At 39.7% G+C, this 23,960-nt stretch overlaps 1 protein-coding gene across 4 annotated transcripts in view; it reads left to right on the top strand.

The window, feature by feature from the left end:
• Window positions 1-23,960, top strand: part of TTLL5 (tubulin tyrosine ligase like 5) — a 120,423-nt gene that overhangs the window by 64,106 nt on the left and 32,357 nt on the right. For 2 of the 4 annotated variants that reach the window (XR_014590435.1, XM_083864166.1), the window contains exon 30: window positions 5,146-5,300. The exons of the other annotated variants lie outside the window; for them this stretch is intronic. Coding sequence is in view for 1 of the 2 variants with exons in the window: in XM_083864166.1 (XP_083720292.1) it covers window positions 5,146-5,300 (155 nt within the window). In the remaining variant the exon portion in view is untranslated. The remainder of the gene's footprint in view (window positions 1-5,145; window positions 5,301-23,960) is intronic. 4 annotated transcript variants of the gene reach the window in all.

Below are 23,960 nucleotides of genomic sequence, written 5' to 3'. Positions count from 1 at the left end.
AAGAGGAGGAGTTCAACCATCCACAGCAGCAGCACTAACTTGGGTTTTCTTTTTTCATTGTTAAATGGATGCATATGCTGGAGACGCTACAAAGGAATTTGCAAGTTTGTCAGGTTTCCCAGGAATGTCTTTGGCAGGTCTTTGTCTGGAACGTTTTCTGGAGACTGGAACACTTGTGCTCTGTATGCATATGTATATCCTGTAAGCTGGTAAGCTCAGAGAGCAAAGAAGGAATGTCACAGGCCTTTGGCCAGATCAGCCTTGGTACACACAAAGATTTCACACTTCCCAGCCTGTCAGCCCCGGTTCTTCCCTCCTGGCCAGTTGTTACTGCAAATTCAAATCTGTACGTAAAATGAAGGTGCTTTAGTATGGGGTATGGTCAGCAAGATGGCCTGGGTAAGAGAAAGGTGGTTCTAGAAAAATCTGTTTGTATTACATGATTTCCTCATGGAATTTGTAGTGATGCATTTTGTTACACTGTTCAGGCAGTGGTTGTGTGTGTGTCTTATCTGTGATTTGGGGTTTCCTTTGCCTCTTAAGAGGCAGGTTAAGATTGTGTGGGTTTTTTCTTTTTTTTCTTTTTTTTTTTTTTCCCCCCATACTGGGATAGCCTGTTGGGTTCCAGTATCTCGATGCATTAAGGAAAGCAAGGCAGTGGGACTATTTCCAGTAGTACTGGCAGACCTACAAACTGTGTTAGACCAAGTCATGCTAGCCTGTCCTGGATCCCAGATGGACCTGGGAGCTTTGTGGTAAAGCTAGGAAAATGCAACACATGCTTGTGGAGGACTAGTTAACAGTGAGTATTTATATGTTGTAGCATCCAGTCAGTCATCTCTGAAGGAAGAAAAATAACTGAAAAAATACAGCAATTTTTTTTTCCCCTCCACATGGCAAGTTCTTAGCTCTTCCCTTCTGCTAAAGATTTCATGCATCTTGAAAGCCTTAGGGGTATCTGTGTTTGAGGAAGGCTTGGCAAGTGAAAATACTTGTGACTATGGAAGCCAGGTAATGAAAGAAAAAACACATTTCATTTGCAAGCTATTGGATAATGTTGGTGTTGCTGGATGAACAGTAAGTAATAAAATGGAGAATTAGAGATTGACTGAAGAGTCTTGAAGGAGTCAAACTGTATAAACTTATGGATACATATGCTTACAGAGCATATGGGTAAAAATAGATTGAAAGGCAAAGGAGAACACACTACAAATGATGAAACATTTTGCACATTTTCAGTTTTCAAGTGGAATAGTTCCCTATTTGAGCTCATGATAGTGTCATCTTGTCCTGACTCATCAAAATTTAAGGATTCTGACCTGATTGTAAGGCGGAGGAGTAGTGATCTTACGTGGACAAGGATCTTATCATGATCCTTGTCCAATCCTTTAAATAAAAAGGTTTCTCGGTTAACAGTTTATTCATGTATGCCTTTGTGACCTGTTGATAGGGTACATTGTGCTGAAAACTTTGTCTCCTCCTGCTTCTGACTGTGAAAATTCTGTCATTTTGAAGGCTTTTTGGAAGAGACAAAGTAGGCCTATGGTTACTGCATTCTTTTGGCATATCTTTTAGGCTTGACATGTCATATATAACTTGAGCTCTGGGCCCCTTTTCCTCCTCACCAGTCAGAAAGATCCAAATGGAAATGTGAGATGTGTGAACTGCGGAGGATGCAGTGTGGCTCCAAGTAAGAGGAATGATCTTTAGACTGTAGATCTCCAATCTCCACCACTTTTTAGGCAACAAGATATGACTGGCTTCTGGCAGAAAAGTGCTAAAACTGCCAACTGGTGAGGATCAAGTAGGCAATTTGTAGTGTATTGCTCGCTGTAACATGTTGACCAGTGAAACTTTGGATCAGGATGTTGATAATGAAAATTTAAGTCACTTTTTCACTGCCTGCCAAGAAGGGCCGGAGTAACAACTTCTGGTGGTGATGTGTCCCTGCTCACCCTGGTTGACACCTACAAACGAGCAAGAGAAGCATTCAGGCTTTCAGGAGGCTTATCTTGAATCTGTAGAGACTGATCTACAACACTTATTATTATTATTATTTTCTGATTGTTATAATTGATGGCTTTAGCTTATTTCAACCATTAGAGAAGATCAAAAAGAAAATACTAACTTGATTATAGAAAATGATTATTGAATATGGTAATGGGAAACTCTTGAAGGACTAGTATAATGTGGATCAGAAAAGTAAAAGATATTAAGCTCTTTTTCTGACTGTTGCTTGTGATTTCTCAGAAGTTCTATGCAATGGAGTTTTGTGTATAGGCTGCTATTAATTGGAAGTAAATTCTATCCTGAAGTTTTTATTTCTATCTGTACTTGGGGAGTTCATATTTCATATTGAATTTTTAAAGCAGATTAACAAAAACAAACCTTTTAACTCCTATATTCAGCACTTTGGAGTATCATTCTGTGTTGTGGCCTTACTTTCAGTCTTTAAGTTTTTCCAGAAATAAATTTCTCAGAATAAGGCATGACTGTAGAAATCAGTTCTTTTAAGCTGATGTGTCTCTGCTGGCAAGGCCAAGTGTATTGCAGTCATAAACTTACCTCGTAACATTTAAAAATAAAAATAAATGTAGAGAAGTATTTCAGCATTATGCAATAATTTGTCTTTTGGCTTATTAGCATTATATTGAAGTAAATATAACAGTACATACACATACTGTTTCCAACACAACTCTCTATTGATATGGCTGTGACAACCCACATGTTCTTCTCCCCTCCCCTCATTTTTTCATGTTCTATCATAAATAGAAGTACATCAAGTGGGTTCTTTTTCTTCTGTGAGAGCTTTTGGGGATTTACTGTATCATGGTGTTCTTCAGTCAGCACGTTCTTTTCAGCTTCTGACATCTTTGCTGCCCCAATCAGTTTAAAAATTGTAGCAAAACTTTATGAATCCTCCTATCATGAGAGATATTAGCTGTGCATTGTCTTGCCTTTTACAAGGCAAGGCATTCTTTTACACAAAGAATGTGTAGATGTGACAAGAGATGTTTGAAATTTGGGGTGCTTGAAGTGTGCAGTGCAGCCCACACAGGTGTCCTATACTATCAGTGTCAGGAAAAATACTCTAAATAGTCAATCACTGCTAATGAAAAACAGGAATCTTACCAAGCAGGAGAGTTTGAACCCATCGTGTTGCAACTCAGTTTGAAAACGAACTTAATTCTTATAGATCCACACCATAAACCACCTTCCCTGTTGAGCCCTACCAGCCTTTCTTGGTTTTGGAGAGATTTTTTTATTTGTTTGGTTTTGCTCCATTAGTACTAATTCTGAAGCTACAAGCTCTTCTATATGGATATTTTGGTCCAGGTGTTCTACATTACCTTTTACAACAAAGCACCAACTGATTTGCTGCTAAGTATTTGCCTCTGTAAAGGGAAGAATGCAGTTCCATCTAGTGCACAGGGAGACTAGGAAATGAAGCCATTGCTGAGCACAGATGTGTTGGAAGGGCCTCAGTAATCCTCCCAAACAACATCCTGGCCAGCTAATTATAGCAGCTGACATGTCTCAAAGCATGGCACAGTAACAAGCAGTAACACCTGTCTGGGTGGGCTGGGTGCAGCTAAACCTTATATTCTTGCTGATGTTCTCTCTCTCTGAAATCTTTACCTGTTTTTAATCCTGCTGTAGTTTAAACACCTGTCTGTTGGGAATGTGTGAAATGTTGCTATTACCCATGTTATTACCTATTTGCTCACCTGCTTAAAAAGACAACTTTCAAATAAACAGTGATACATTGATACAATGATAATTAAAAACATAAGCATGGCACAGTAATAGAGTAGGACTGAGGTGGTAATTCATCAGACTAAATGGTTCTTGGCATCAAGATGAAGAGGAGAGAAAATTGGATGAAGTCATCTTCATTTCACACATTGGATGTGTTAGTGAAGTTGTGATCACAGTTGCTGACAAGCTAAGAATTATATATAACCTGTTTTATTTACCATGTTGCCTTCTGTGTTTGCATCATTTGCCATTCTTCCTTCTTTTCAGACAATGAATTCTTTGTGACCAGCAACTGCCATTGTTAGGTATTTGTATAGTGCCTGGCACAATCAGAACTAAGTCTAATTTGAAGCTTTCTGTTACTGCAATGAAGATGCTTTAAATTTTAATTAAATTGTACAGAACACAGTGTGACATTAAGGGAGAGGTAGAGGCACCAAAATGACACTATTTTCTGTATAAAGCGGATAACACAACCCATTACTAAACTTACCTGATATTGTCCCACTGTAAGATCTTGTCTTCAATTGCTTATAGTGCTCTGAAACTTTATTAATTTGAATTAATGTTTTCAATGCTTATTGTTCAGTTTTCAGAACACTTCAGGCAAGGTGAAGTATTGCAGCCAAAACCAAGGCTGGATTAAAAAGATATTTTGTGCATTTTAGTATCTATGGAACTTTTCTTTTTAATCTCTTCATCTCCCATACTTTGAAATAGCAATTTAGAGCTTGATATAGCAAATGTACACCTAACACGATTTTTGTGCATTTACTTGTGTGAACACAGTTCTTTGTAAGTGGTTGTGTGAGCAGTTTCTTTAATGTTTGGTTGAGTTTTGGTTTGAATTTTATATCCAAGATACTTATGCTTTTGGCTTGTGCCTGTATGTTTGTATGGAGGGGTAGAGACAGGACAGGTGCATATGGTTGGCTTACTGACACAGCTCACGGTGACTGGAGAGATACCCTGGTCTCTGCTCAGTGTAATATAAGCTTCTGGCTTTTGATCACTGTGTGTGGAGTTTGTTTTTCACGTGGCAGGAATTTTTTACTTTGGGATTTTTGCCCCATCTTTGTCCTTTTCCTCCTCTGTTCTTCTGTGATTGGAAGGGTTGTAATTGTCATGCTGGCCCCTGAATTCATCTCAGGCATGGTGGATGTTGGTGTCATCTCTCACTGCTTTATGTAACTAGAACAGTATTTTTGCATTTGAATATTCTCATTTTCTAGCAGTTTCACTTCTCTTAGTACATACTCTATCCCATTTACTTAGTGATACCTTTATCTCTTTTCTTGGCTTTTAATTGTTTCTGATAGTTTGTTTGGGTTTGTTTTTGTTTTGTTTGTTGTTTGTTTTTGTTTGTTTGTTTTTTTGCCTCTTTAGTTAACAAACCTGGACTTGGCAAGTGGAGCTGCAAGCAAGGGGAATGCAGCTGCCATACAGAGCTACTGGTCACCACTCAACAAAAGAGGGTCACTGTGGCCTGTTCGGTCAGACACTCATAGAGATGACAAAAGATTTGTCCCTTCAGAAGTCAGGTAAGTTGAAATTGCTGCTCTAGCTTTTTGAAGAATGCAATCACTCAGGACCTCATTTGTAATTTGTGTTTGGCTTCTTGCTTGGATGCAGAAGCGTGTCCAGAGAAGGGCAACAGAGCTGGTGAAGGGTCTGGAGCACAAGTCTGATATGAAGCAGCTAAGGGAGCTGAGATTGTTTATCCTGGAGAAAAGGAGTCTTGAGGAGTGGGGGGCACAATATTACTGTGTACAATTCCTTGCAAGGAGGTTGTAGCAAGGTGTGTGTTGGTCCCTTATCCCAAATAACAAATGATAGGACAAGAGGATAGGACCTCGAGTTCCATGGGGGGAAGTTTAGATTAGATATTAGGAAAAATTTATTCACCAAAAGGGTTGTCAAGTATTGGAATAGGCCACCTATGGAGGTGGTGGAGTCACCTGAGGGTTTTTAAAACATATGTAGATGTGGTGTTTAGGGACATGTTTTAATGGTGAGCTTGATAGTGTTAAGGTTAACAGCTGGACTTGAGGATCTTAAAAGGAGGATCTTTTCCAGCATAAAAAATTCCATGATTCTAAAGGGCTTAGTAATGGTTCCTCTCAGGTCTAGAAACTAGCCCTATGAAAATAGCTATGTTCCCAGAGCTGTCAGGTTCATGGTGAAATAAGGGCATAGATGAACATGGTGGATGAAAAGGAAATGTGTTTTTCCTTGAACATTTCCTGTCCCTGTATCTATAAGTTTAGGTTTGCTGGTGTTGAGACATATATGCAGAGTACAAACTTAGACCTCATGCTGCAAAAATCTCCACTATATCCTAATCTTCATGCTTTTTCCATGAATATCAAGTTTAGATTGTTCAAAGAGCAGTGTTTATCAGAGTTTCTTTTCCACATATCTTCTTTATATTCTATATTAATTTTGGGCATTGGAATTTATATTTATGGCTTATACACTCTTTGGAATCAGAGCAGAGGACAGATTCTGCAGTAAAACCATTCTCCCTGTGATTCAAAGAGCAGCAAGATTTACTTGCGCTGAAGTCTGAATCTTTAAAGCCAGGAACAAGGCAAACTTGCTGGAGTGTAAGCCCAAGACTGCTGGAGATTTGAGTTCTTTGCCATTCCAGTAAATAGTATTGATTCCTTTGCCTAAGTGTTCATTTTTGTCTTTTAAAAGAGAATAATAAAGCAGAGCTTCTCCAAGACATGAGTTTAGGTCTGGAAAATACATGAAAATACTGATTTTTATTACTGGTGCTTGAATGCTACTGGAAAATGGAGGGAAGTGAGAGAGGAAGAAAGTGCAGAAGGCATGTGATCTGAGTGGTGATCCTTTCCCAAATGGGTCCTTCATTAGAAAGATCATAATGGGATTTGGAAAGCTCAAGTAAAGTTGTTCTTTCATCAGTCTACTACTTTTCATCCTGCCTAAAGAAGAGGAATGTGAGAAATGAATTCCTGGCCTGTTTCTGTTCCAGTACAATGTTTGCCTCAGGGGTTTAAAGTTATTGAGAGAAGTGGTGGTGATTCTGCTCTTGGATCTCATCCAGGCAAGCTATTACCTAGTCCAAATAAAGAACCTATCCAACAGGTGTAAAGTGCCTTCCCCTCTTACATGGCTTGGGAGACCAGCAGCGTGCAGGCTGTCCTAGAGCTTCCATTCCCTTTTCAGCTCTGTTTGCACCTTTGCTTGGGCTCACAGACAGCTGTAAACCCCACCACTAATGCCCAGAACTCCATTCTGAATGACTTCCAGGGTGATGTCTCATCTAGCATTGTGTGCATAGTTTAATGCCTTTAGTTAAAGTTTCTGTTTTATTTTGTACAGCAGTCTGAAAATACTTCATAATTTTCCAGTCACAACTTCAAACCTTTTACAAGGCATTTACTCTTTCATTACTTCAATTGCTCTGTTTTTATCCTCAGAACAAGAGTCAGAAAGATGCCCTAAGACTGACTCCCTATTGAATTATTTTATCTTCATGGCTGCTTTTATTGAATGGCCAAAATACTGGGAGTTAAGAGTTTTGTGTAAATCTGGAAATGAAAAAAAAAATCTTGAGGCAATGCTGGATTACTTGGTCTGTGAACTTGTGTTTAATGAGAGAATTCCAAAAGGAATATCAAGGTCATAATGTATGGAGATGGCTGTCTTGTATTGTAAATGCCTTTTTTACTACTTGATTTGTTACATTGGAGCAAGCAATTCATAGAGGGTCATCTGATGGGTGTCAGCCTGTGCTCAGTGCTGGGTGACTGAAGAAAAGCTTCCTGTTTTGTTCCATTGAGATTCTTGTCTATCAGTTGCAGAATTCAGCAAGGATGGAAATGTTCTGTAAATGAGTCTCTTATCTGGCTTGCACTTAGCTCCAGTTCAAACATCTGTCTCTGCAGTGCAGTCCTCACAGGACTTTTTGTATGCCTTTGTGGTAAATTTAAGCCGTTGTAGTGCTGCTGAAGTTTGTTAGAAAATTTTGGTTTGTTGCCTGCAAATCGGTAGGATTCAGGCTATTCTTTTAGACAAATCATCTTCCCCTTTAATTCCCACTCTCCCAGTACTGACTTCTCTAAACGTATCTCAAAAGAACTTATCCTTTCTTTTGTTGATTCTTTTTCTTTGCATGAGATAAGGTGCCAAATTAGTAGTCTGCTTGCCAAAAGGCAAAGGAGGTTGTTCTAGATATGTTAAAATGTTATTTTATAAATCTGGACTGCTGTGCATTTTGAGTTTCTTTTTTAGCCACTTTCTATAAGCATTGGCACTGTTTCCACTCAAATTATGGCCTAGCCTGTTGCTGCACCTCAGACAAAGAAGCCTGCGTGGCTGCACAAGAGGTGAAATGTTCCAAGTTGTGTGTGGCCTCACTTTTGACTGCTGTGGCATGATTATCAACCTCTGCCACGTTTGCTGCAGACCTGCCTTTGTTGCCCTCTATATCAATGAAGTTATGCCAGATCTGTTCTATCCTTCTTTAATCCTAGTTCTGTCTCAGTGCCCTATCTCAGTTCTCTCTCAGCTTCTCACTCAAGTCCGTTGGGCAGGATTGTCACTCCTTCACATTGTGCTGTAAAAGGCAGGAAATGTGATTACGTGTTTTGTAGTAGAATTATTAAAGATTACCGTATATAATTTTTATCACAATTTTAGTAATGTAATCCAAGGACAACCACCATGAAAGTGATTCCTCATTATCCAGTGAAACTATGAGTCAGCCGAAGCAAGACCATATTAGAGTTGCTCTTGAAAAAGCATTCTCCTGAAAGCATTCTTGGTTTCATAATAAAGGTAAAAAATCAGATGTTTAACAGAATGAAATTTGTTGATTCAGAACATAAACTAGCTTTGAAGTACCTGTTAGCAAATAGCTGTGTAATCCCTAGTTGTAAGGACAGTAGATAGAGGTTAGTAGAAGTTTCTGGCACTGGAATTTGCAGCTGCTATGCCACTTGTTTTTTGAAAAAGACAGTGGATTTGAGGGTTACACAATAGGCCCTCAGTTCAGTTTGAGCAAACTGCAGTGACCCTAACACCTCCCTGGCTAAGCACTACAGAAGTGACAGAGCAGCAGCAGCCCGACAGCACTGAGTCCAGCCCTGTGCTAGCATAGCCACGTCTTCTCCTTGCTCCCCACAGTGCTAGTTCTCTTCTCTTTTCTCTTTACCTTAATGCCTGAATTAATACAATTTCTTTATTTGAGGCAGAGAAGTAATTGAGGGTGAGTTCAGTGATTTTTCTGTGACCTCTGTCTGTATCACCTCAGCAGCTCTGTCACGCTGATTCTACCTGCAGTCCTTGAGAGGCAGCATTTCCGAGAGCCCCGAGTTTGGGCTTTATTACTTCCTGCTCAGGGGAGGTTTGAGAAGGGCAGGTGAAAAATAGAACTGCTGCCTGGGTAGCTGTACATTTTTGCAAGACACCTAGTTTCCAGTTTGTGCGTGGTCTTCTTTTCCCTGTGCATCCATGCATATATTTGCCTGTAACTTCTGCCTCAACACCGTCTTACCTTTAGTTGTATTTTTTTCCACGCATCTCCCAGGGTCGCCAGTGACAACTTGTTAAGTGTGGAAGTGAATTGGCTGACTTCAACTTGAGAAATACATGACTCACTTTGTATTTTTTTAAATATATATATATTGATCACACTAAGGGAACTTGTGTTATCAGGGCCAATTGCTCTCCATCCTGCTTGGAACCCGCTCTGGTCCTCAGCACCGTGGATTAGCACAGTCCTCAAGGATCCCTGCTTCCCACAGTTAGGCCTTGGCTCTGTCTGTCTGGAGGCTCCAGGAGAGGAAAGGCAGAAAGCTCGTGACTTGCCCAGACAGTCTGAGGCCTGGCCCTGCAGCCTCAGCTCCCCAGACACTGTTGAGTCGGACTTGGCTGGCAGCCGCCGCACTGTTACTTTTCCGAGGTAATAAGTGAGATTAATCACAGGACCCTTTCCAGAGGCAGAGGAGGTTTGTGCTGCGTGCAGGGAGACCATAGGAGCCAGTGCTGGGGCTGTGAGCTGGAGGCGAAAACTGGGGCCTCACAGCAGGGCAGAACAGGGCACCAGGGGAGTTGTGCAAGTGTGGCCTCCCTACTCAGTTGCTTCTGGGGAGCATTGCTGGAGCTGCACCCTGGTGCCTCCCCTGGATGGGCCCTGGCTGAGCACAGGGGGCACAGCGTCTGCATTACCTTTGTCTACTGGCCTTGGACAATTACATTTTCTGCAAATAACTCTCAAAATTTGAGGGGGACCAGGCTTCCTTTTGACTGCATGACTTCCAGAGGAGACATGAGGATTTTCCCTACAATTCCCTACAGCATACTATGGAGAGCAAGCAGCCCATGTTGATATGTGGAGGACAGTGACTGTCTCCCAGTCCAATACTGCAAAATTCTTTGGAGTTTCCTCTTTTCAGCTGCCTCCACAAACTGACGTTACCCAAATGTAAACACAGGATTTGATATCCTGGACTGGGCTGCTAATCTCTTCAATTCTCCCCATCCTCTGCTTCAGAGCAACTATCTCCACTGTCATCAGTACAAAAAGTATTTTGATGGGCAGCAGGGATATTCCTTTTCTGAGGGGGAGATAGATTTTGCCCTCTAACTGCTAACAGCTGGCATGTAGTGCTTGTAATACTTTGTTCTGTGTACTCTAGTGTGGATATTATAATTAATCGTGTATTTACCTTCTGCAAAAAATGTGTCCCATTGAGTTGTAGCAGTGAGTTCCACAGGTGGTGCATATTTTGCAAAAGTTTTCTTTTAAAACTTTTTTTGCAAAATCTGTCAAAAGTCTCTGTAACTGTAATAAGATCACACAAAGGCAAACAGAAATGCTTGGTTTATTTTCTGCACTATTTGTTCTCTATTTTTTTATAATCTCCCTTCTTTTTTGTCTCTCTAAACTAAACAGTTCCATTCTTTTCAAATTCAAATGGAAATCTTCCTGGCCCTCTAATAATTGTCTGGCTATCTTTATAGACATGACAAGAAATGAAAACAGTACATCAAGAAGGGGTGAAACATTTGTTTCATTTAAATAACACTAGCATATCTTTTCTTTCTATCTCAACTTACATATAGCAGTATCTTGTTGGCTTCTGACCATACTAAACACTGAGTTTTTTATTAATATGCAGTTGTTTTTCTTTGATTATTACCGTAAATATCGAACTGAGCAACAGGTATAGGTAGTTAATTTTTTTTCAGAGATTTTTTTTTTCTTTCCCCATTCCTTGCTAGGCAACTCTTCCTTCACCAGTGGATTTTGTTTGCTATGATGGAAGTTGCTTGATCTTTACTGTTCTATTAAACACCTCATACAATATGGAACAAGTTGAAATCTTCTAGTGTCTTGCACTACTTGACTCATAATGATCCCCCAGTTACCCCTGATCTTGGAGGTCTTTGAAATACACAGTATCAGTTCTAGATATTTCATGTTGCAAAGTGACCAGCCCGTCTTCCTTTCCTCTGCGTTTATTAAACCTCCCATTCACCATTAAAACAGTTGTTTTCCACAGTGGTTTTTAGGGGGTTAATATGTCTGTAGTTTTCATGGGGGAGATCTACTCTGCTCCTTACATTCTTGTAGGAATGAGAGGACCCTATGTTCTGTTGCTCTGTAGGAGTGGCTTTGGCTACAGCAGCCTTCCTCTCTAAAGGAGTTCTGAAAGGGTTACAAGGGAGCCTTGGCTGTTTCTTTGAGCTATTTGGAAAGGACGGGCTTCAGACAGCTTGGCAGGAACCTGAGGCCCTGTTTTTTCCAGCCCAGCCCTTCCTTCTGCACAGAGCTGTCAGGGAATCCCACAAATGTCTGGTTTTTCCCCTTTCCTAATTCTTTTAACAGTATTTTTATCCATCTGTGACTCTTCCTCACACACGGATCTCAAATTTTATCCATTGATTTGCCTTGCACGTAGTGAAGTATAAATGAAAGCTGTGCTACCATGTCATAGCTGTTGGAATTAGTTCAGAGTTGTGCAGCTGAGAAGGGCATTGGGAAGTTTCCCAGAAGAATGTCCTTTCTGGCATTGATCTTAGGGCAGGTCCATCTGGCCTAAGAACAGAGGGATTGAATGGGCCCATCTTTGAAGTGTGCTGCTCCTATGTGTTACAGTGAGGCACTCTGAAATCTTGGGGCTGCATATTCTGTATCCTCCCTATCAGGCATACAGAATGCTGCTTTGTAGAAATGGAAAGCCCCTTTGTAAGCCAGGCTTATGAAAGACAAGATAGGGTTAGTGACTTTACCTTCATTTGCCTCAAGCTCTCCAGGACTATCCTGAAGTTGAACTCATTGTGAATATTTTGGAGATTTCCAAGTCTGCCCTGTGCCTTTTCACTTCAAGAAAATGGAGCTGTAGTGGGTAGTGTGAGAAGGGAAGTTTGGTTACTCATGAGAGCAAAAGTCTTGAACAGCTGTGTTGAAGATATTGGTGTTACACAGCTGAGGAAAAGAAATTGAATTAGGATTATACTGATATCTCAGTAAGCCTGCCCAATGCTGGGAGTAGAGTGTGATCCGAGTTCCATGTAGAAGGACTTCCAAAAGGCAGCCCTCCATTGGGGCAGTCCCTGGACAACCCTACAAAGTCAGCAGCCAAAGGGTCTGGAATCGAGCTCAGTTGAGTTGAGGGTTTTGGTGACCAAGTACAAATGCCAGAGTGGGAGGTAGCAAAAGGGGCCAAAGAGTTTTCCTTCCTGCTAGGCTTTGTTTTGGAGCTATCTTCCATTGTACACTGAACTTTCCACCAGTAATGCACATTCATATTTCCCATTCAGACCAAGGTCATGCTTTAGCTTGGCTTTCTCAGGAGGAACAATCTTTTTGGTGTTTTTTACTATGATATAAATGGGAAATCCCTGCAAAAGCGTGAAGAAACCCCTTTCTTGTCCCTGAAAGTGTCAGTTGGCCTTTCCTGTGAAGATTCTGCTTTCACCTAATTTCCCCCTAGCTTTCTGACTGGTAAAGTTTTGTAGCTGACACCAGCGCTTGCAAATTGCATGCTGTTGGCTCTATGTCAATCTCTTATTCTCTAGGGTTTCTTTGGACTGCAGGTATCAAGCAGCAGCTGTTTGTGAACCATGCAAGGAACCAGTGTTTAACAAGAATGCCTTTTGAAAAAGGGGAAGGGAAAAATGTAAAAAAGCAAGGATTGTTTCAGTTCCTCTGTACGTGGTGACAGCTTTGCTTGGTGATCCTGTACAGTAGGTCCTAGGGTTAGGTATGTTGTATAATCTGAAGAAGATGCAGCTGCCAAAACTCCACTGGGAGCATCAACTTTTTGTTTAGGGTGTAGTGTGGCTTATAATAAAGAGTAATATTTTTGGTTACTAGTACTTCTTTAGTCTCTACCCAGCACTGGATATTATCAGCCATTGAGTAGTTTGACCAAAATGCTCTGGGTAAGAGAACTTTGATTGATAATAAGCAAAAAAGCTCACTCAAAAAAGCTTGTTACTAGATTGTCTAGAACCAGTGCCAATTACAAGAATTTGTAAACACAAATCCAGCCTCATGTTAAGGTTGGACTTGCAGTATCAGGATGGAAATGTCTAGAATCCTTTATTAAAGGCAGTTATTTCTAGGATTTCATTCTGTAACAGAAGTTGAAAGATATGTTCTTAAAAAAAACCAAACAAACATGGGAGAGTGGGCAAAAAAAGCTAGGTAGTGCTAAAAGATACCAGTTTCCAGACACTCTTCTATTGCACACATGGCATTTTTATGAATATTTCTTATCCAAGAACTGTTCACAGCAAACCAGGTGGGGAGATGCCAAGCCAGCCTGGCTGATTCAAATCTGTTTAAAACTGGCACTGAGACAACAACCTTTAGTAAAAGGAATTTAAAACTAAGAGTGCTCTGCTGGATGGTTGGGCATGTGAACAGGCTCCCAAGGGAAGTGGGGAGCCTGCCAGAGTGTTTGAAGAATACTCTTGGGCACACAGTGTGACTCTTGGGGTGTCCTGTGCACAGCCAGGAGTTGGATGTCAGTGATCCTTGTGAGTCACTTCCAGCTCAGGACACTGTGTGATTCTGTGTTGCTTGGCTTCTTTGCTTGAATTTCAGATTACATCTGGCTCAGTGCATGTCTTCCACTCCCCTTTCTATCTTTCTGCTCTCTGGCACATGAGACTTAAATGAAAAGTTAGTCAAAGAAGGTCTGGCAGTGCTGTACATGCTATTGGCAGCTGTCTGTCAGGGATACTTTGCCTGGGCAAGATTAATCTTTTAAAGCCAAAGGGCTGTGACATTCTAGGTCCAAACCTTTTGTATGCATAAAGATTTGTTTATTTGCTTGCTGCTGGAAAAAAAAAAAAAAAATTAGAGTCTTCTCTGTGAAGAATGTAGCCAAGTTGGGCCATGAATATTCTCAGTGCTGAAAATTTGAGTTTTCTCAAAATTCAGCTGAGAAAATTTTCATGTTTGTTAGACCAGCTTAAAAGGAGGAGAAAATCTCAAGTCTGGACCATCTACTTCTTTTTTGATATTGGGATAAAGATGCGGGTGGATAAAGAGGTGTTAGCTTATCTTCATTTAGCATTTTGAAAAGTTGAAGATGCAGAGACTTGAAATTGAGTAAGTTTAGGAATTTTTTTTTTCTTGGTACTGGTACTTAGTTCAGAAAAACTTTTCACAGTCAAATTCTGAATTTCAAATGAGAATTTTTTGTTTACTTACTAAAGACAATGCATTCCTTAGTGGAGTGACTTATACTTCCCATAGTAGCTTCCTAAAACGTCTCAAGCTGTGGTGTTAGAAAAAGCTTGAAATAACTTGCTAGAAAGAATGTTCTGTTCAATAAATTTCTGATCTCAGGTCCTCTAGACACTTGGGTGTGATTCTTTGACAGTCTCATGTTGCTAAAGAGTCTGGCTTCTCTGTAAATATCTTTGGATGGATCATAATTTGAACAACAATTAAAGGCTTTCTGATTCAGGCAGTCAACATGACAAAGAGAATAGTCTCATCTTTTGTGAAGAAATTAGTAAATCCAACAGTGTATGTGAGAGATTTAAGCGCGGGCCCACAAACTCAGCCCCCAAAGTGATTCTCTATATGATCACTGTTCAATCACAGCAGTCTTCATTTGCTGTTCGTAAGATTCAATGCTTTCATAAGCAAATCCCTTTTCAATAAGGAACTGTGTATAATATCTCCAGGGTATTCTCCAGGAGAGTGAGATTTAGGTTTCTACTATCAGTGATCCCCCTAGCCTTCTGTTTTCAAAATTCCTTACCAGAAAAGCAAGAAAGTTTAGACTTACCGCTTAGGAACAATTCCAACAAAGGCTGCCAATTAAGATTTTTTGAAACAGCTGTCTTTCATAGAGTTTGGTTTTGCATATTGACAATTTGCTTATCTTTCTTCAAAGCTGAAAAACCTCAAGGAGGAGTTGTTTTAATGTGGAATAAGTTTTGCTAAAAAATCAACAAGAATAATAACTTCTCTCTTATCCAAAAGTTCACAAATTTTTAATTTTTTAAAATTTTAATTTCTATAAGTAAGCCCATATAACACATTTAAAAATATTAAGTAAAATAATAGATACTGGTAAAATAATTTTGAAAACACAGTTTTAAAAGTTGGATTATTCTGGTGCATTTAAAGAAACTTGGATCCAATCCATCTTTAGTCATTTAAATATTTTGTTTTTCTGTTCAGGACATTGTTTGCATAACTGATTTTGCTGTATTTGAAGGTCAGAGTCATGTTTTCATTTGTTTCTGAAATCCCACTTTCCTACTGCTGATAATAATGTGAATGATTTAAATATGAAAGTATCCTCCACTATAAAGAGAACAAAATCTATGCATCAGTTTCTAGATTGTTTTGAGGTGTAGAGGACAGACTATGGTTCATGTACTGCAGGGGTTTTCTCTATTGATATTTTCTAAATAGAAAGAAATGTTAACATTCTAGTTCTCTAAAGCATTGCAAATCCTCAGATATTACTGAGGAACACTTCTATGTAAGGGAAAAGAGCTGTGGTGCTGGGTATTTTGCTGTTTGCATGTTTCACTCTGAAATTACCAAAACTCCTGGTATCATGTAACACTGTTGTCGCTATGCAAGACATAGTTGTTTGTGTGTTGTTTGTCAAAATCTCACTCTGGTGTTTATGGTGTATATTGTTTGGTAGCAAAACCAGGTACTGACTGCCCCTGTCATTTACTTTCAGGCTTTTTTCTAACACTGTTACCTTTATGTGAAGGCTTGCCTACTGTTTTATGCTCCAGCTGGTCTCTAGAGCCTTAAACACAGCATGAATGTTAACCTCTTTGCAAATGTTTCTGTTTTCACCTCGAGCATTCTGGAGGCCATGTTTGGACTTTTATCTGCCTGTACTGCAGATGGATTTTCTCTGAAATGTACCAGTTGTGGCCTTTGAGTCTGCTCTATTTAGAACATTTGCTGAAACATCATGAAAAGCATCAAGTAAAAGAAGCAGCATATAATGCTGATTCCTTGATGGACACTGTTGTTATTTTCCTTGCTTGATGTGTCTTATCTATGGTAGGAGGGAAATCTTGAAAGTACATTGTTCCATGAGTGGCTGGGGTATTTTAGTCTGCCCTTTTAAGGGATTAGCATCTGCATATTTGGTGTGTTCATGCTTAGAAGTACATGCAATCACTTGGTGGAATTCCTGGGGTAGAGATTCCATGGTTCCCATCTGTGTTCCTGAATCTGGGAGCTTCTGACTAATTATACAATTTTCTCTGTACTTGTAGGAAACAATTTCATTTTGGCTCTAGAAAAAGGGATTGGGTTGGAATGGAATATAGGATTGCATAACTTTTTTCATGTTTAACCGCAAATTCCACAAATGAAAGCTATTGCACTTCCTCTGAAGATACCTACTCTTGGCTTTTGGTTTTCAGAGTCAGTAGAAATATCCAACCCCCATATACAGTCCAAAAAGACCTATCAATTGGAAGGCTTACCCAAAATCTGTCATTAATGAATCCAGCAAAATTGCTTTTTTAAGGAAACAGCACCATTCCTAGATGCCTATTTTCAGACCCCAAGGAGAAAAGATGGATACAGTATGCATCTGGGATGACCAGCAGATTGGCACAACTGCATCATAGGCTTTTCTGTCCATGCTGGAGGAGAAAACATCATAAATACAGGTCAAATGGAGATAATTAAAAAGCTTTTTTCCTAGGTGTTGCAAACAAAACTAGTGCTTACAGTTTCTACCTCCTATCCTATAGTTATAGGTGGAGACAGAAATCTCATAAAGATACTTCAGGCAAGGGGTGATCAAGTAAGTTTTGTGCAACTTGAACATCTTCTGCAGACAGGATCTGAGAGGGATCTTTCAATGAATACTGGACAAGTTCAGGAACTGTGTTTTAAAATGTGCTGTCTCATCTCTTGGTACTATACAATATAATTATCTTAACATGCTTTTACTCATCTTCCTCTAATGACAGACTTGGTCTGTCATCGGATGTATCAGTTTCCTGGAGAAAGATTTTGTTTACCCAGTTTACCAAGATAAGCCTGAGCCTTTTCTGTAGTTTCAGAGGTTTAATTACAAATTTCCTGTTCTCAATGCTAATTGTTTTCTGTCAGCTGACCTTCTTGGTCAGCAAGTGTATTGCTGCCTTCTGGGGAAAAGGAGACAACTGAATGATTTGGGGCTCTCCCCTGATTTTCAACTGCACCACCTGTTTTGGAAGTGGTTGTAGGATTGCCAAACACACTGAAGTGGTTATGTGTACCAGCTCCTAAAGAAGCTGAAGGGGAGGAGTGGTTCTTGCCTGATGGGTTTTCAAAGGGAGCTGAGACTTTGATGTTCTGTTTTAGCAGCTGCTAGATATAGCCCTATGCAGCACTTGTGGCCCCAGCCTTCATGCATTATATTCGTCTTTACACTGCCAGAATGGAGAGAGAAAATAAAATAAACTGAGAGTATAGGCATTAGCAATAGTGTTGCTTTGTTATATTTACACTTTGAGTTATAGTGCTTTATGTCTCATGCCAGTGAAGTGCCTTGCACTTAATTGGGCCTATTAGAGTAAGAAATTTATTTCACTTCAGCTTTCTTTGCCTTTCTAATTGCTTCTTCCTCACCTCTTCTGTTTAGTGTCTGCTTCCAAAATAATTGTAGTAATTTTAGACTTTTGTTTTGTAATGACCACAAAGGTGGTCATTAAAATAGGCAGAGATTTACATGTATGGTGCACTAGAATTCCTTGCTTAGTCTAGAGGGACTGGATCATTTTTCCAGTAGGGATTGAGGGAGACAGAGAAATGTGGTGGCTAAACCAAGGCTTCATATAAAGCCTCTGTTAAAGCAGGAACAGACAACACTGTGCTTGCTATATCTGCTGAAGGTAATTCACTGGGAATTTCCCCTTTATTCACTTAACTCTTCACTGCCAGAAATAAGATGCTGTTACTGAAAATATTCTATGAATATTGAACTTTGTCATAATGTGAACTCCTTTCTGATTTTGCTTGTTGAAATATTGGTTTACTGGAAATGCTGGAGGCTGAGTTCTGTTTTCAGGTGAAGAGGCAGATAGATCCCAATAGTAGGAGTAGAGGGGCACTGTATTCAGTGTAGTTTAAAACAAAGAGGCAAAAATTGTTGTAAAGTTCAATGGTCTTTTTTGACAAGGCAATACACTTCTGTGGTATTTATCTCTGGAGGACAAAGTCCAAAAATATGGGGAGATTCTTGCTCTGCAGTACTAGCTTTTCCAGGTGAGGCCGTATAAATACACACAAGCCTTTTTAGTATTTCCTGCAGTTCTTCATAATACAATTCTGGTATGTCATCACCCAGGCAATAAAGGGGGACAGATGGAAATTTTTGGGAAGGAAATGTCACTATTGATTTTTTGTCTTTGTTCTAGTGCTGGCTATAGAATTTCTGTTTTTTTTCTCTTCCCATATGAAGAATCAATAACACCTAAATCAAAATTAAAACTGCTATTCTATTCTGAAGTTTTTTCTTAGGCTGCATTTTAGCTATGAACAAAACACAATGTATTTGCTCTTTTTCTGAAAAGTAGTTTCCACCAAATAGGGAGTCTCTTGAGGATTCTTAGAAAGAGCACTACAGACCCGGAAAACTTCTGTCACTTTTAGCCTGAGAAAATTATTGCTAGGAACTTATGCTACCTTGGTTGAAATAATAAGTACTTTTATAAAGTACCTTCCATTACCTCTAAGGAAGTTGGGTGGAGTGAGGGAAAAATAGTGCTTACTTTTTACAATGCAAATACAATGCTTTCTGGCCATCAATGAGGCTAGCAGTGATTGAAAAAAAAAAAAAAAAAAAAAAAGGCTGTAAAACAACTAGTACCATACCCCTGGTGTTGCTTTGGTGTCAGTGTGCTGTGCTGCTCTTAAGATGGCTGAAAGTCTGTATCATGATAGTAGCTATCTGTGGTCTCTGAATAAGTAGCCTTTTTTCTTATATTTTTGAATTTCTTGCGATGTGTGGGATAGGATAGTCTTGCCTATGCAGCATATACAGTCACTGGGCCAGCTTCTTCAATAGGTAACAATCCATTCTAGATTTTCTGTGTATCTGAGCATACCAACATCCCCTGATTATATTTTACATAACTACTTTGTTACAGACTTTAGGAAGTGTGTGCTGTAACAGACATAGTCACTTTTTCCTCTAGTTCGTTGTTAAATGTTCAGGGAGCCACAGCAGGTGAGTTGATCTTTGTACAGGAGGTGGAGGTAAAAGAATTCTCCCTTAGATCCAGCACAGACAAACTGCAAAAGGAACCTGAGGAGGAAAAACATTCAGTTTAACAGGTGGGATCACTCTCAGATACAGTCTATTTCATGTTATACCTTGTTACCTTACAGAAATCCACTTGAGGGAGGAGGAAAGTAGAAACTATGTATAAATAAGGAATTGAGTTTCTAACATAGGGCAGATAAGAATGTAGAGGCACAGCTTTGGTCAGCATATGAGTATTGTCAGGCTTAGGGTACTATGCCAGTCTATCTTTTTATTGGGAAACTAAGGCAGCTTCATTACATTAGATGTGGGTTGATAAAATTCAGTTGTTTAAGGGTAGAGGTCTCTTTAAGACCTTTACTTTGCCCTTGTATCAGTGCTTGGGGAATTATTCAGAAAAAAGAGATTGTTAACCACAACCCTCCAGCCTCATAGCAAGGACCCAGAAAAGTGACCTTCAGTTCTTGTTTTATATTTTTTGTCATCTTCTACTTTATTTCAGCAGCTAGGTATTATACAGCTTCAGTTGTGTTACTGAATGGTAGCACAGAGGATGCATCTTACTGGTGCCATGCTGTTTCTCTTTCTCTTTTACCTGGACTGTTTATCTTGATATAGGTGGCCAGGTGGCTTTCAGGTGACACTTCCCACTATCCCTGATGAGGTGAATTTGTAGATGTTTGCTCAGGAAGTGCAGAACAGATTTTAGCCTTCCCTTTAGGTATATAGATTATGAATGTTGAGGTATTGCTTCTTTTGTGATGATCTCTTACCTGGCTATAATTCTTGAAATGTATAGTCATGATCTCAGGTAACTGTATACTTCAGCTGCTTTGTCCCCGTAGACAGACCATCTAAGCTGCCAGATTTATCAAGTCTTCTCTAAGAGACAATCATAAGGGAGTCTTCATTTACCACATAACAAGGTGATAGTTGTACTGGTTATCAAGCTAAGTTGCTTTAAGTAATTTCAGTGCAAATTTTGTAAACCTAAAGTTTTCAGTGTAATAGATATTTAATATTTAGATAACAAAATAGCTAAAGTAATGTACATGAAATGTCTCTACTACTTGGTCATATGGCACAAAAAAATTTGTTTGGGCCTCAAGTGGTATGAAATCTGGACAGCACAATCCTAAGGAATCCTTAAGGCCCTCTAGTGTAACACCATCCTGTGCTATATTTTTTGGGATACTGATGGCAGCAGGGGCATTTAGTTCTGGGCAGGGTCAGGGCTTTGAGTACTCCTCCCCATCTCATGGGTCCTAACCCTGCAAAACTCAACAGCCTGTTTTTTTGTTTGTTTGTTTATTCTTCTCAAGTGCTCTACATTTCACCAGTTTAGCCCAATTGTAACTTCTCACTTGCCTCTTGGGGTTTAAAGAGGAGCCTGAGCTGCTTTCTTCATTCCCCATTTTCTTACTTATTGGGATTTTGCAGCTGCCGCTTGAGCACATATAGCAAAGAGCACCATGCTCCGGGAAAGCTTACACAGGAGGAAGCTTAATGGAAAATATGAAAGGGAAAAAAATGTGTTTGATGGACTTTTAATATAAAAAGGGGGTAAGAAAAGAAAAGGAGGAGGGGGAGATTTATTCACTGTAATAGGAACCAAATGTTGGCTGGGACAGCAGCTACAGTCTCACTCTTTCCCTGTAAACTCTATGAGCAGCTTTTCAAAGGCATTATAGAGTGCAGGGCTAATGTAGTGGTCCTGACTTAACCCCTCCCTCTCTAGAGAGAGGTAAGGAGTATGGGTTTTCAGGAGAGATGAGTGACTTTAATTACAAGCTCAGTCAAAAGCCTATTCTAGACAGATAACATTGCCCATTTACCGTTTTCATCCTTGTGTGCTACTGCTGCTATCCACCCATGAAATGCAAAATCTGCTTGCATAAAGCACTAAAAAATGCTTTATGTCTAGAAACAAATAGAGCCTGTAAGTCTTTTTCAGTTTGGTTTTCAATAAACTTAGCTACAGTGAAAGAGAAAAAGTAGAAGAATGTCGTTAGAACTCATGCTCATCAAGTTGGTCCACTTGACTCATGCTAGCCTTTTACAGTGGAACTTCCTTAGTGAGGAGTGCCTTTCCCATCTATAAATGGTGCAATGCTGCATCTAATTTTCTGGTACTTTGGATTCTGTGAAGTGTTTATAATCACAACAGAAATTCGGCCTGGACTAGGATAAGTGATCAGATTTAAGATAGCACTTAATAGTACATGTTCTTAGTCTCAATGGCTTACCTTAATAAAAGCTGATTCAGGCAGTACAGTGAGGTAAATTAATTTGGTACACACTGCTCTGTTTGAGCTTCCTTAATTAATTAATACTTTAAAAATTGGGGGTAGGGTATGTGGAACCACACAGCACAGTTCAGGCAGTTGCATGTCAGAGTTAAGCAGGTAATCCTCCCCAAATCTTCCTTATGACAGCAAAATGATACCAGGTTTCTGTTTCAGTCTTACTGTATATATGACTTGTTAAAATATTTTTGCTGGCTCTAACTGTGTTTGCATGTGTGGAAATACATGTAAGAAACGTGAAGCCAGAAAAGCCTTCCACTTAGTAAAGCTCAACCCTGTGTTTGCACTAATTGAGAGTAGAAAGGCTGTGTGATTTTGTTAGTCTAGATCACTTAGAGGAGATATGCTCATTTCCTTCATTACCTTTCCAATGACCCGATAAGCCACAATAGGATGAAGACACTGAACTTTGCAGTTGGCTGGCTGTTGGTTATCTTCTTGATTCAGCCTTTCTGCTAGGGAATTTCAGAGCTGCCATGTGTAAAGAGAAGGAAAAAAAAAGACTTGTTTACCTGCCAAGTATTCCCCAGATCAGAGAGAATGACAGTATTTTGTAAGAGGCGTGAAACCAAGGATGCTACTAGGGGCCCAACAAAAATTGTCTCCACTGAAGGGTAAATATTTGATTTAATTTGCTGAGACTGGCATGTTTAGTGCCTCTGATCGATAATGCCAGTTAAATCCAGGAGTAGCTGAGATAGGTCAGGCCTTTCCTGAAGAGGTTTTCCAGTGCTCTAATCGCTGTCTGCCCTTCCTCTCCTAGACTATCAGAAGGCTGTTTTGATGCACCTCATTTCTAACCTAGCAGGTTAGAGACACTTAACACTCATGACCTTGCCTGTATATGGAGACCTAGGAGGTAAAAAGCATTTAATGCCTGATCTGAATTGCCTTTGTTATAAGAACATACTTACATTCCAAAATCCAGGTTTATCAATGGTGAGTAAACAGCAAGAATAATTTTCAGAAGGCAGGGAGCAAGAAATAAGTTATCCAGCAACATATAGCAGAAAAGAAGGAAGCCTGTGGACTTTGATAGTAGTTGTTGAAAAAAGTGAAGGAGCAAGAAGGCAGTGGGCTTTCCTTGTATGGCTATTGTGCATGCACATCTGGAATAATAAAGTGGAAAAAGTTCACAGAAAATCGATGTGCAATCCAGGCCAGAAGGGACTGAGTTGAGGAAAAAGAAGGGAGCTAAGTGTGCCAAAGCTGGCTGAGCTCAAAGGAGGCATGGTTCTAGTAGTGAAGGTTTAGTCCTGAAATAAGAAGAATGCCATCTAATAAAACAGTGAAAATGTAAGTTTCGTTGGGCATGTTGGGGGAAATTCTTGATGTTGAATGCATGCTTGCTTGTGGAGTTGTACAGCTGAGTGTGACACAAGGACTCCTACAGCCACTGAAACATGTTAATCCTGCACCACAAGGAGATAAGCTGGATGCTTTTGCTCACATATTTGTTTCTGAATAAAATTCTTAGAACAATATCAGTTCTCTCAGCTGAAAGTGGGAATTGTGAGAATAGCAGAGGGGGACTCCTGACATTTGCTAGATATTATGCATGTTAAAATGTTCTGGAATCCTTGATTTGCTCCTCTGATAGTTCTTACAGTTAACCTGTGAATGGATTTGAAAATTTTAGTTAAATGCACAAAACTTTTGATGTTTTTTGCCTAAACTAACTCAGTCCTAAGGTTTTGCACATGGATATTATACATCTTCTGCTTTCTCTTCATCTTCTGTGATGCAAATATACTGATGGTTAGAGCCCCTTCTGTAGGTAAAAGTAGCTTGAGCTGCTGGGAAAAGGGCGAGCTGAAGAATGAAGGCTGAAACTAGTTCATGATACCTCCTCAATAATAGAGGAAAGTTTTGATTGATGGTCTCTGACAGAAACTCTCCTACATCTTTACGCCACATCTACCATGGGAGAGTGTACTTTACATTTTGAATTGGATTTGAACCCAAAATGCACTTCTGCAAGTTTGTTGCGCCAATGCAGCCTTAACAAGCTGCTCGTTAACTTTAGAGGCTGTTCCTTAGCTTCTCTTGAAAAGTACAAAAGTGGATTGCAGGTTGGGTGATGGGATTTTATACAGGCCAATTGCTTCCTGCCCCTTCCCTGTCTCCAAGTACCTGTACCATGGTGAGTTCT

This window comes from Zosterops lateralis (assembly GCF_965231275.1).
Source record: "Zosterops lateralis genome assembly, chromosome: 6".
Classification (NCBI taxonomy): Eukaryota; Metazoa; Chordata; class Aves; order Passeriformes; family Zosteropidae; genus Zosterops; species Zosterops lateralis.
This window is presented reverse-complemented; position numbering and strand designations above follow the sequence as displayed.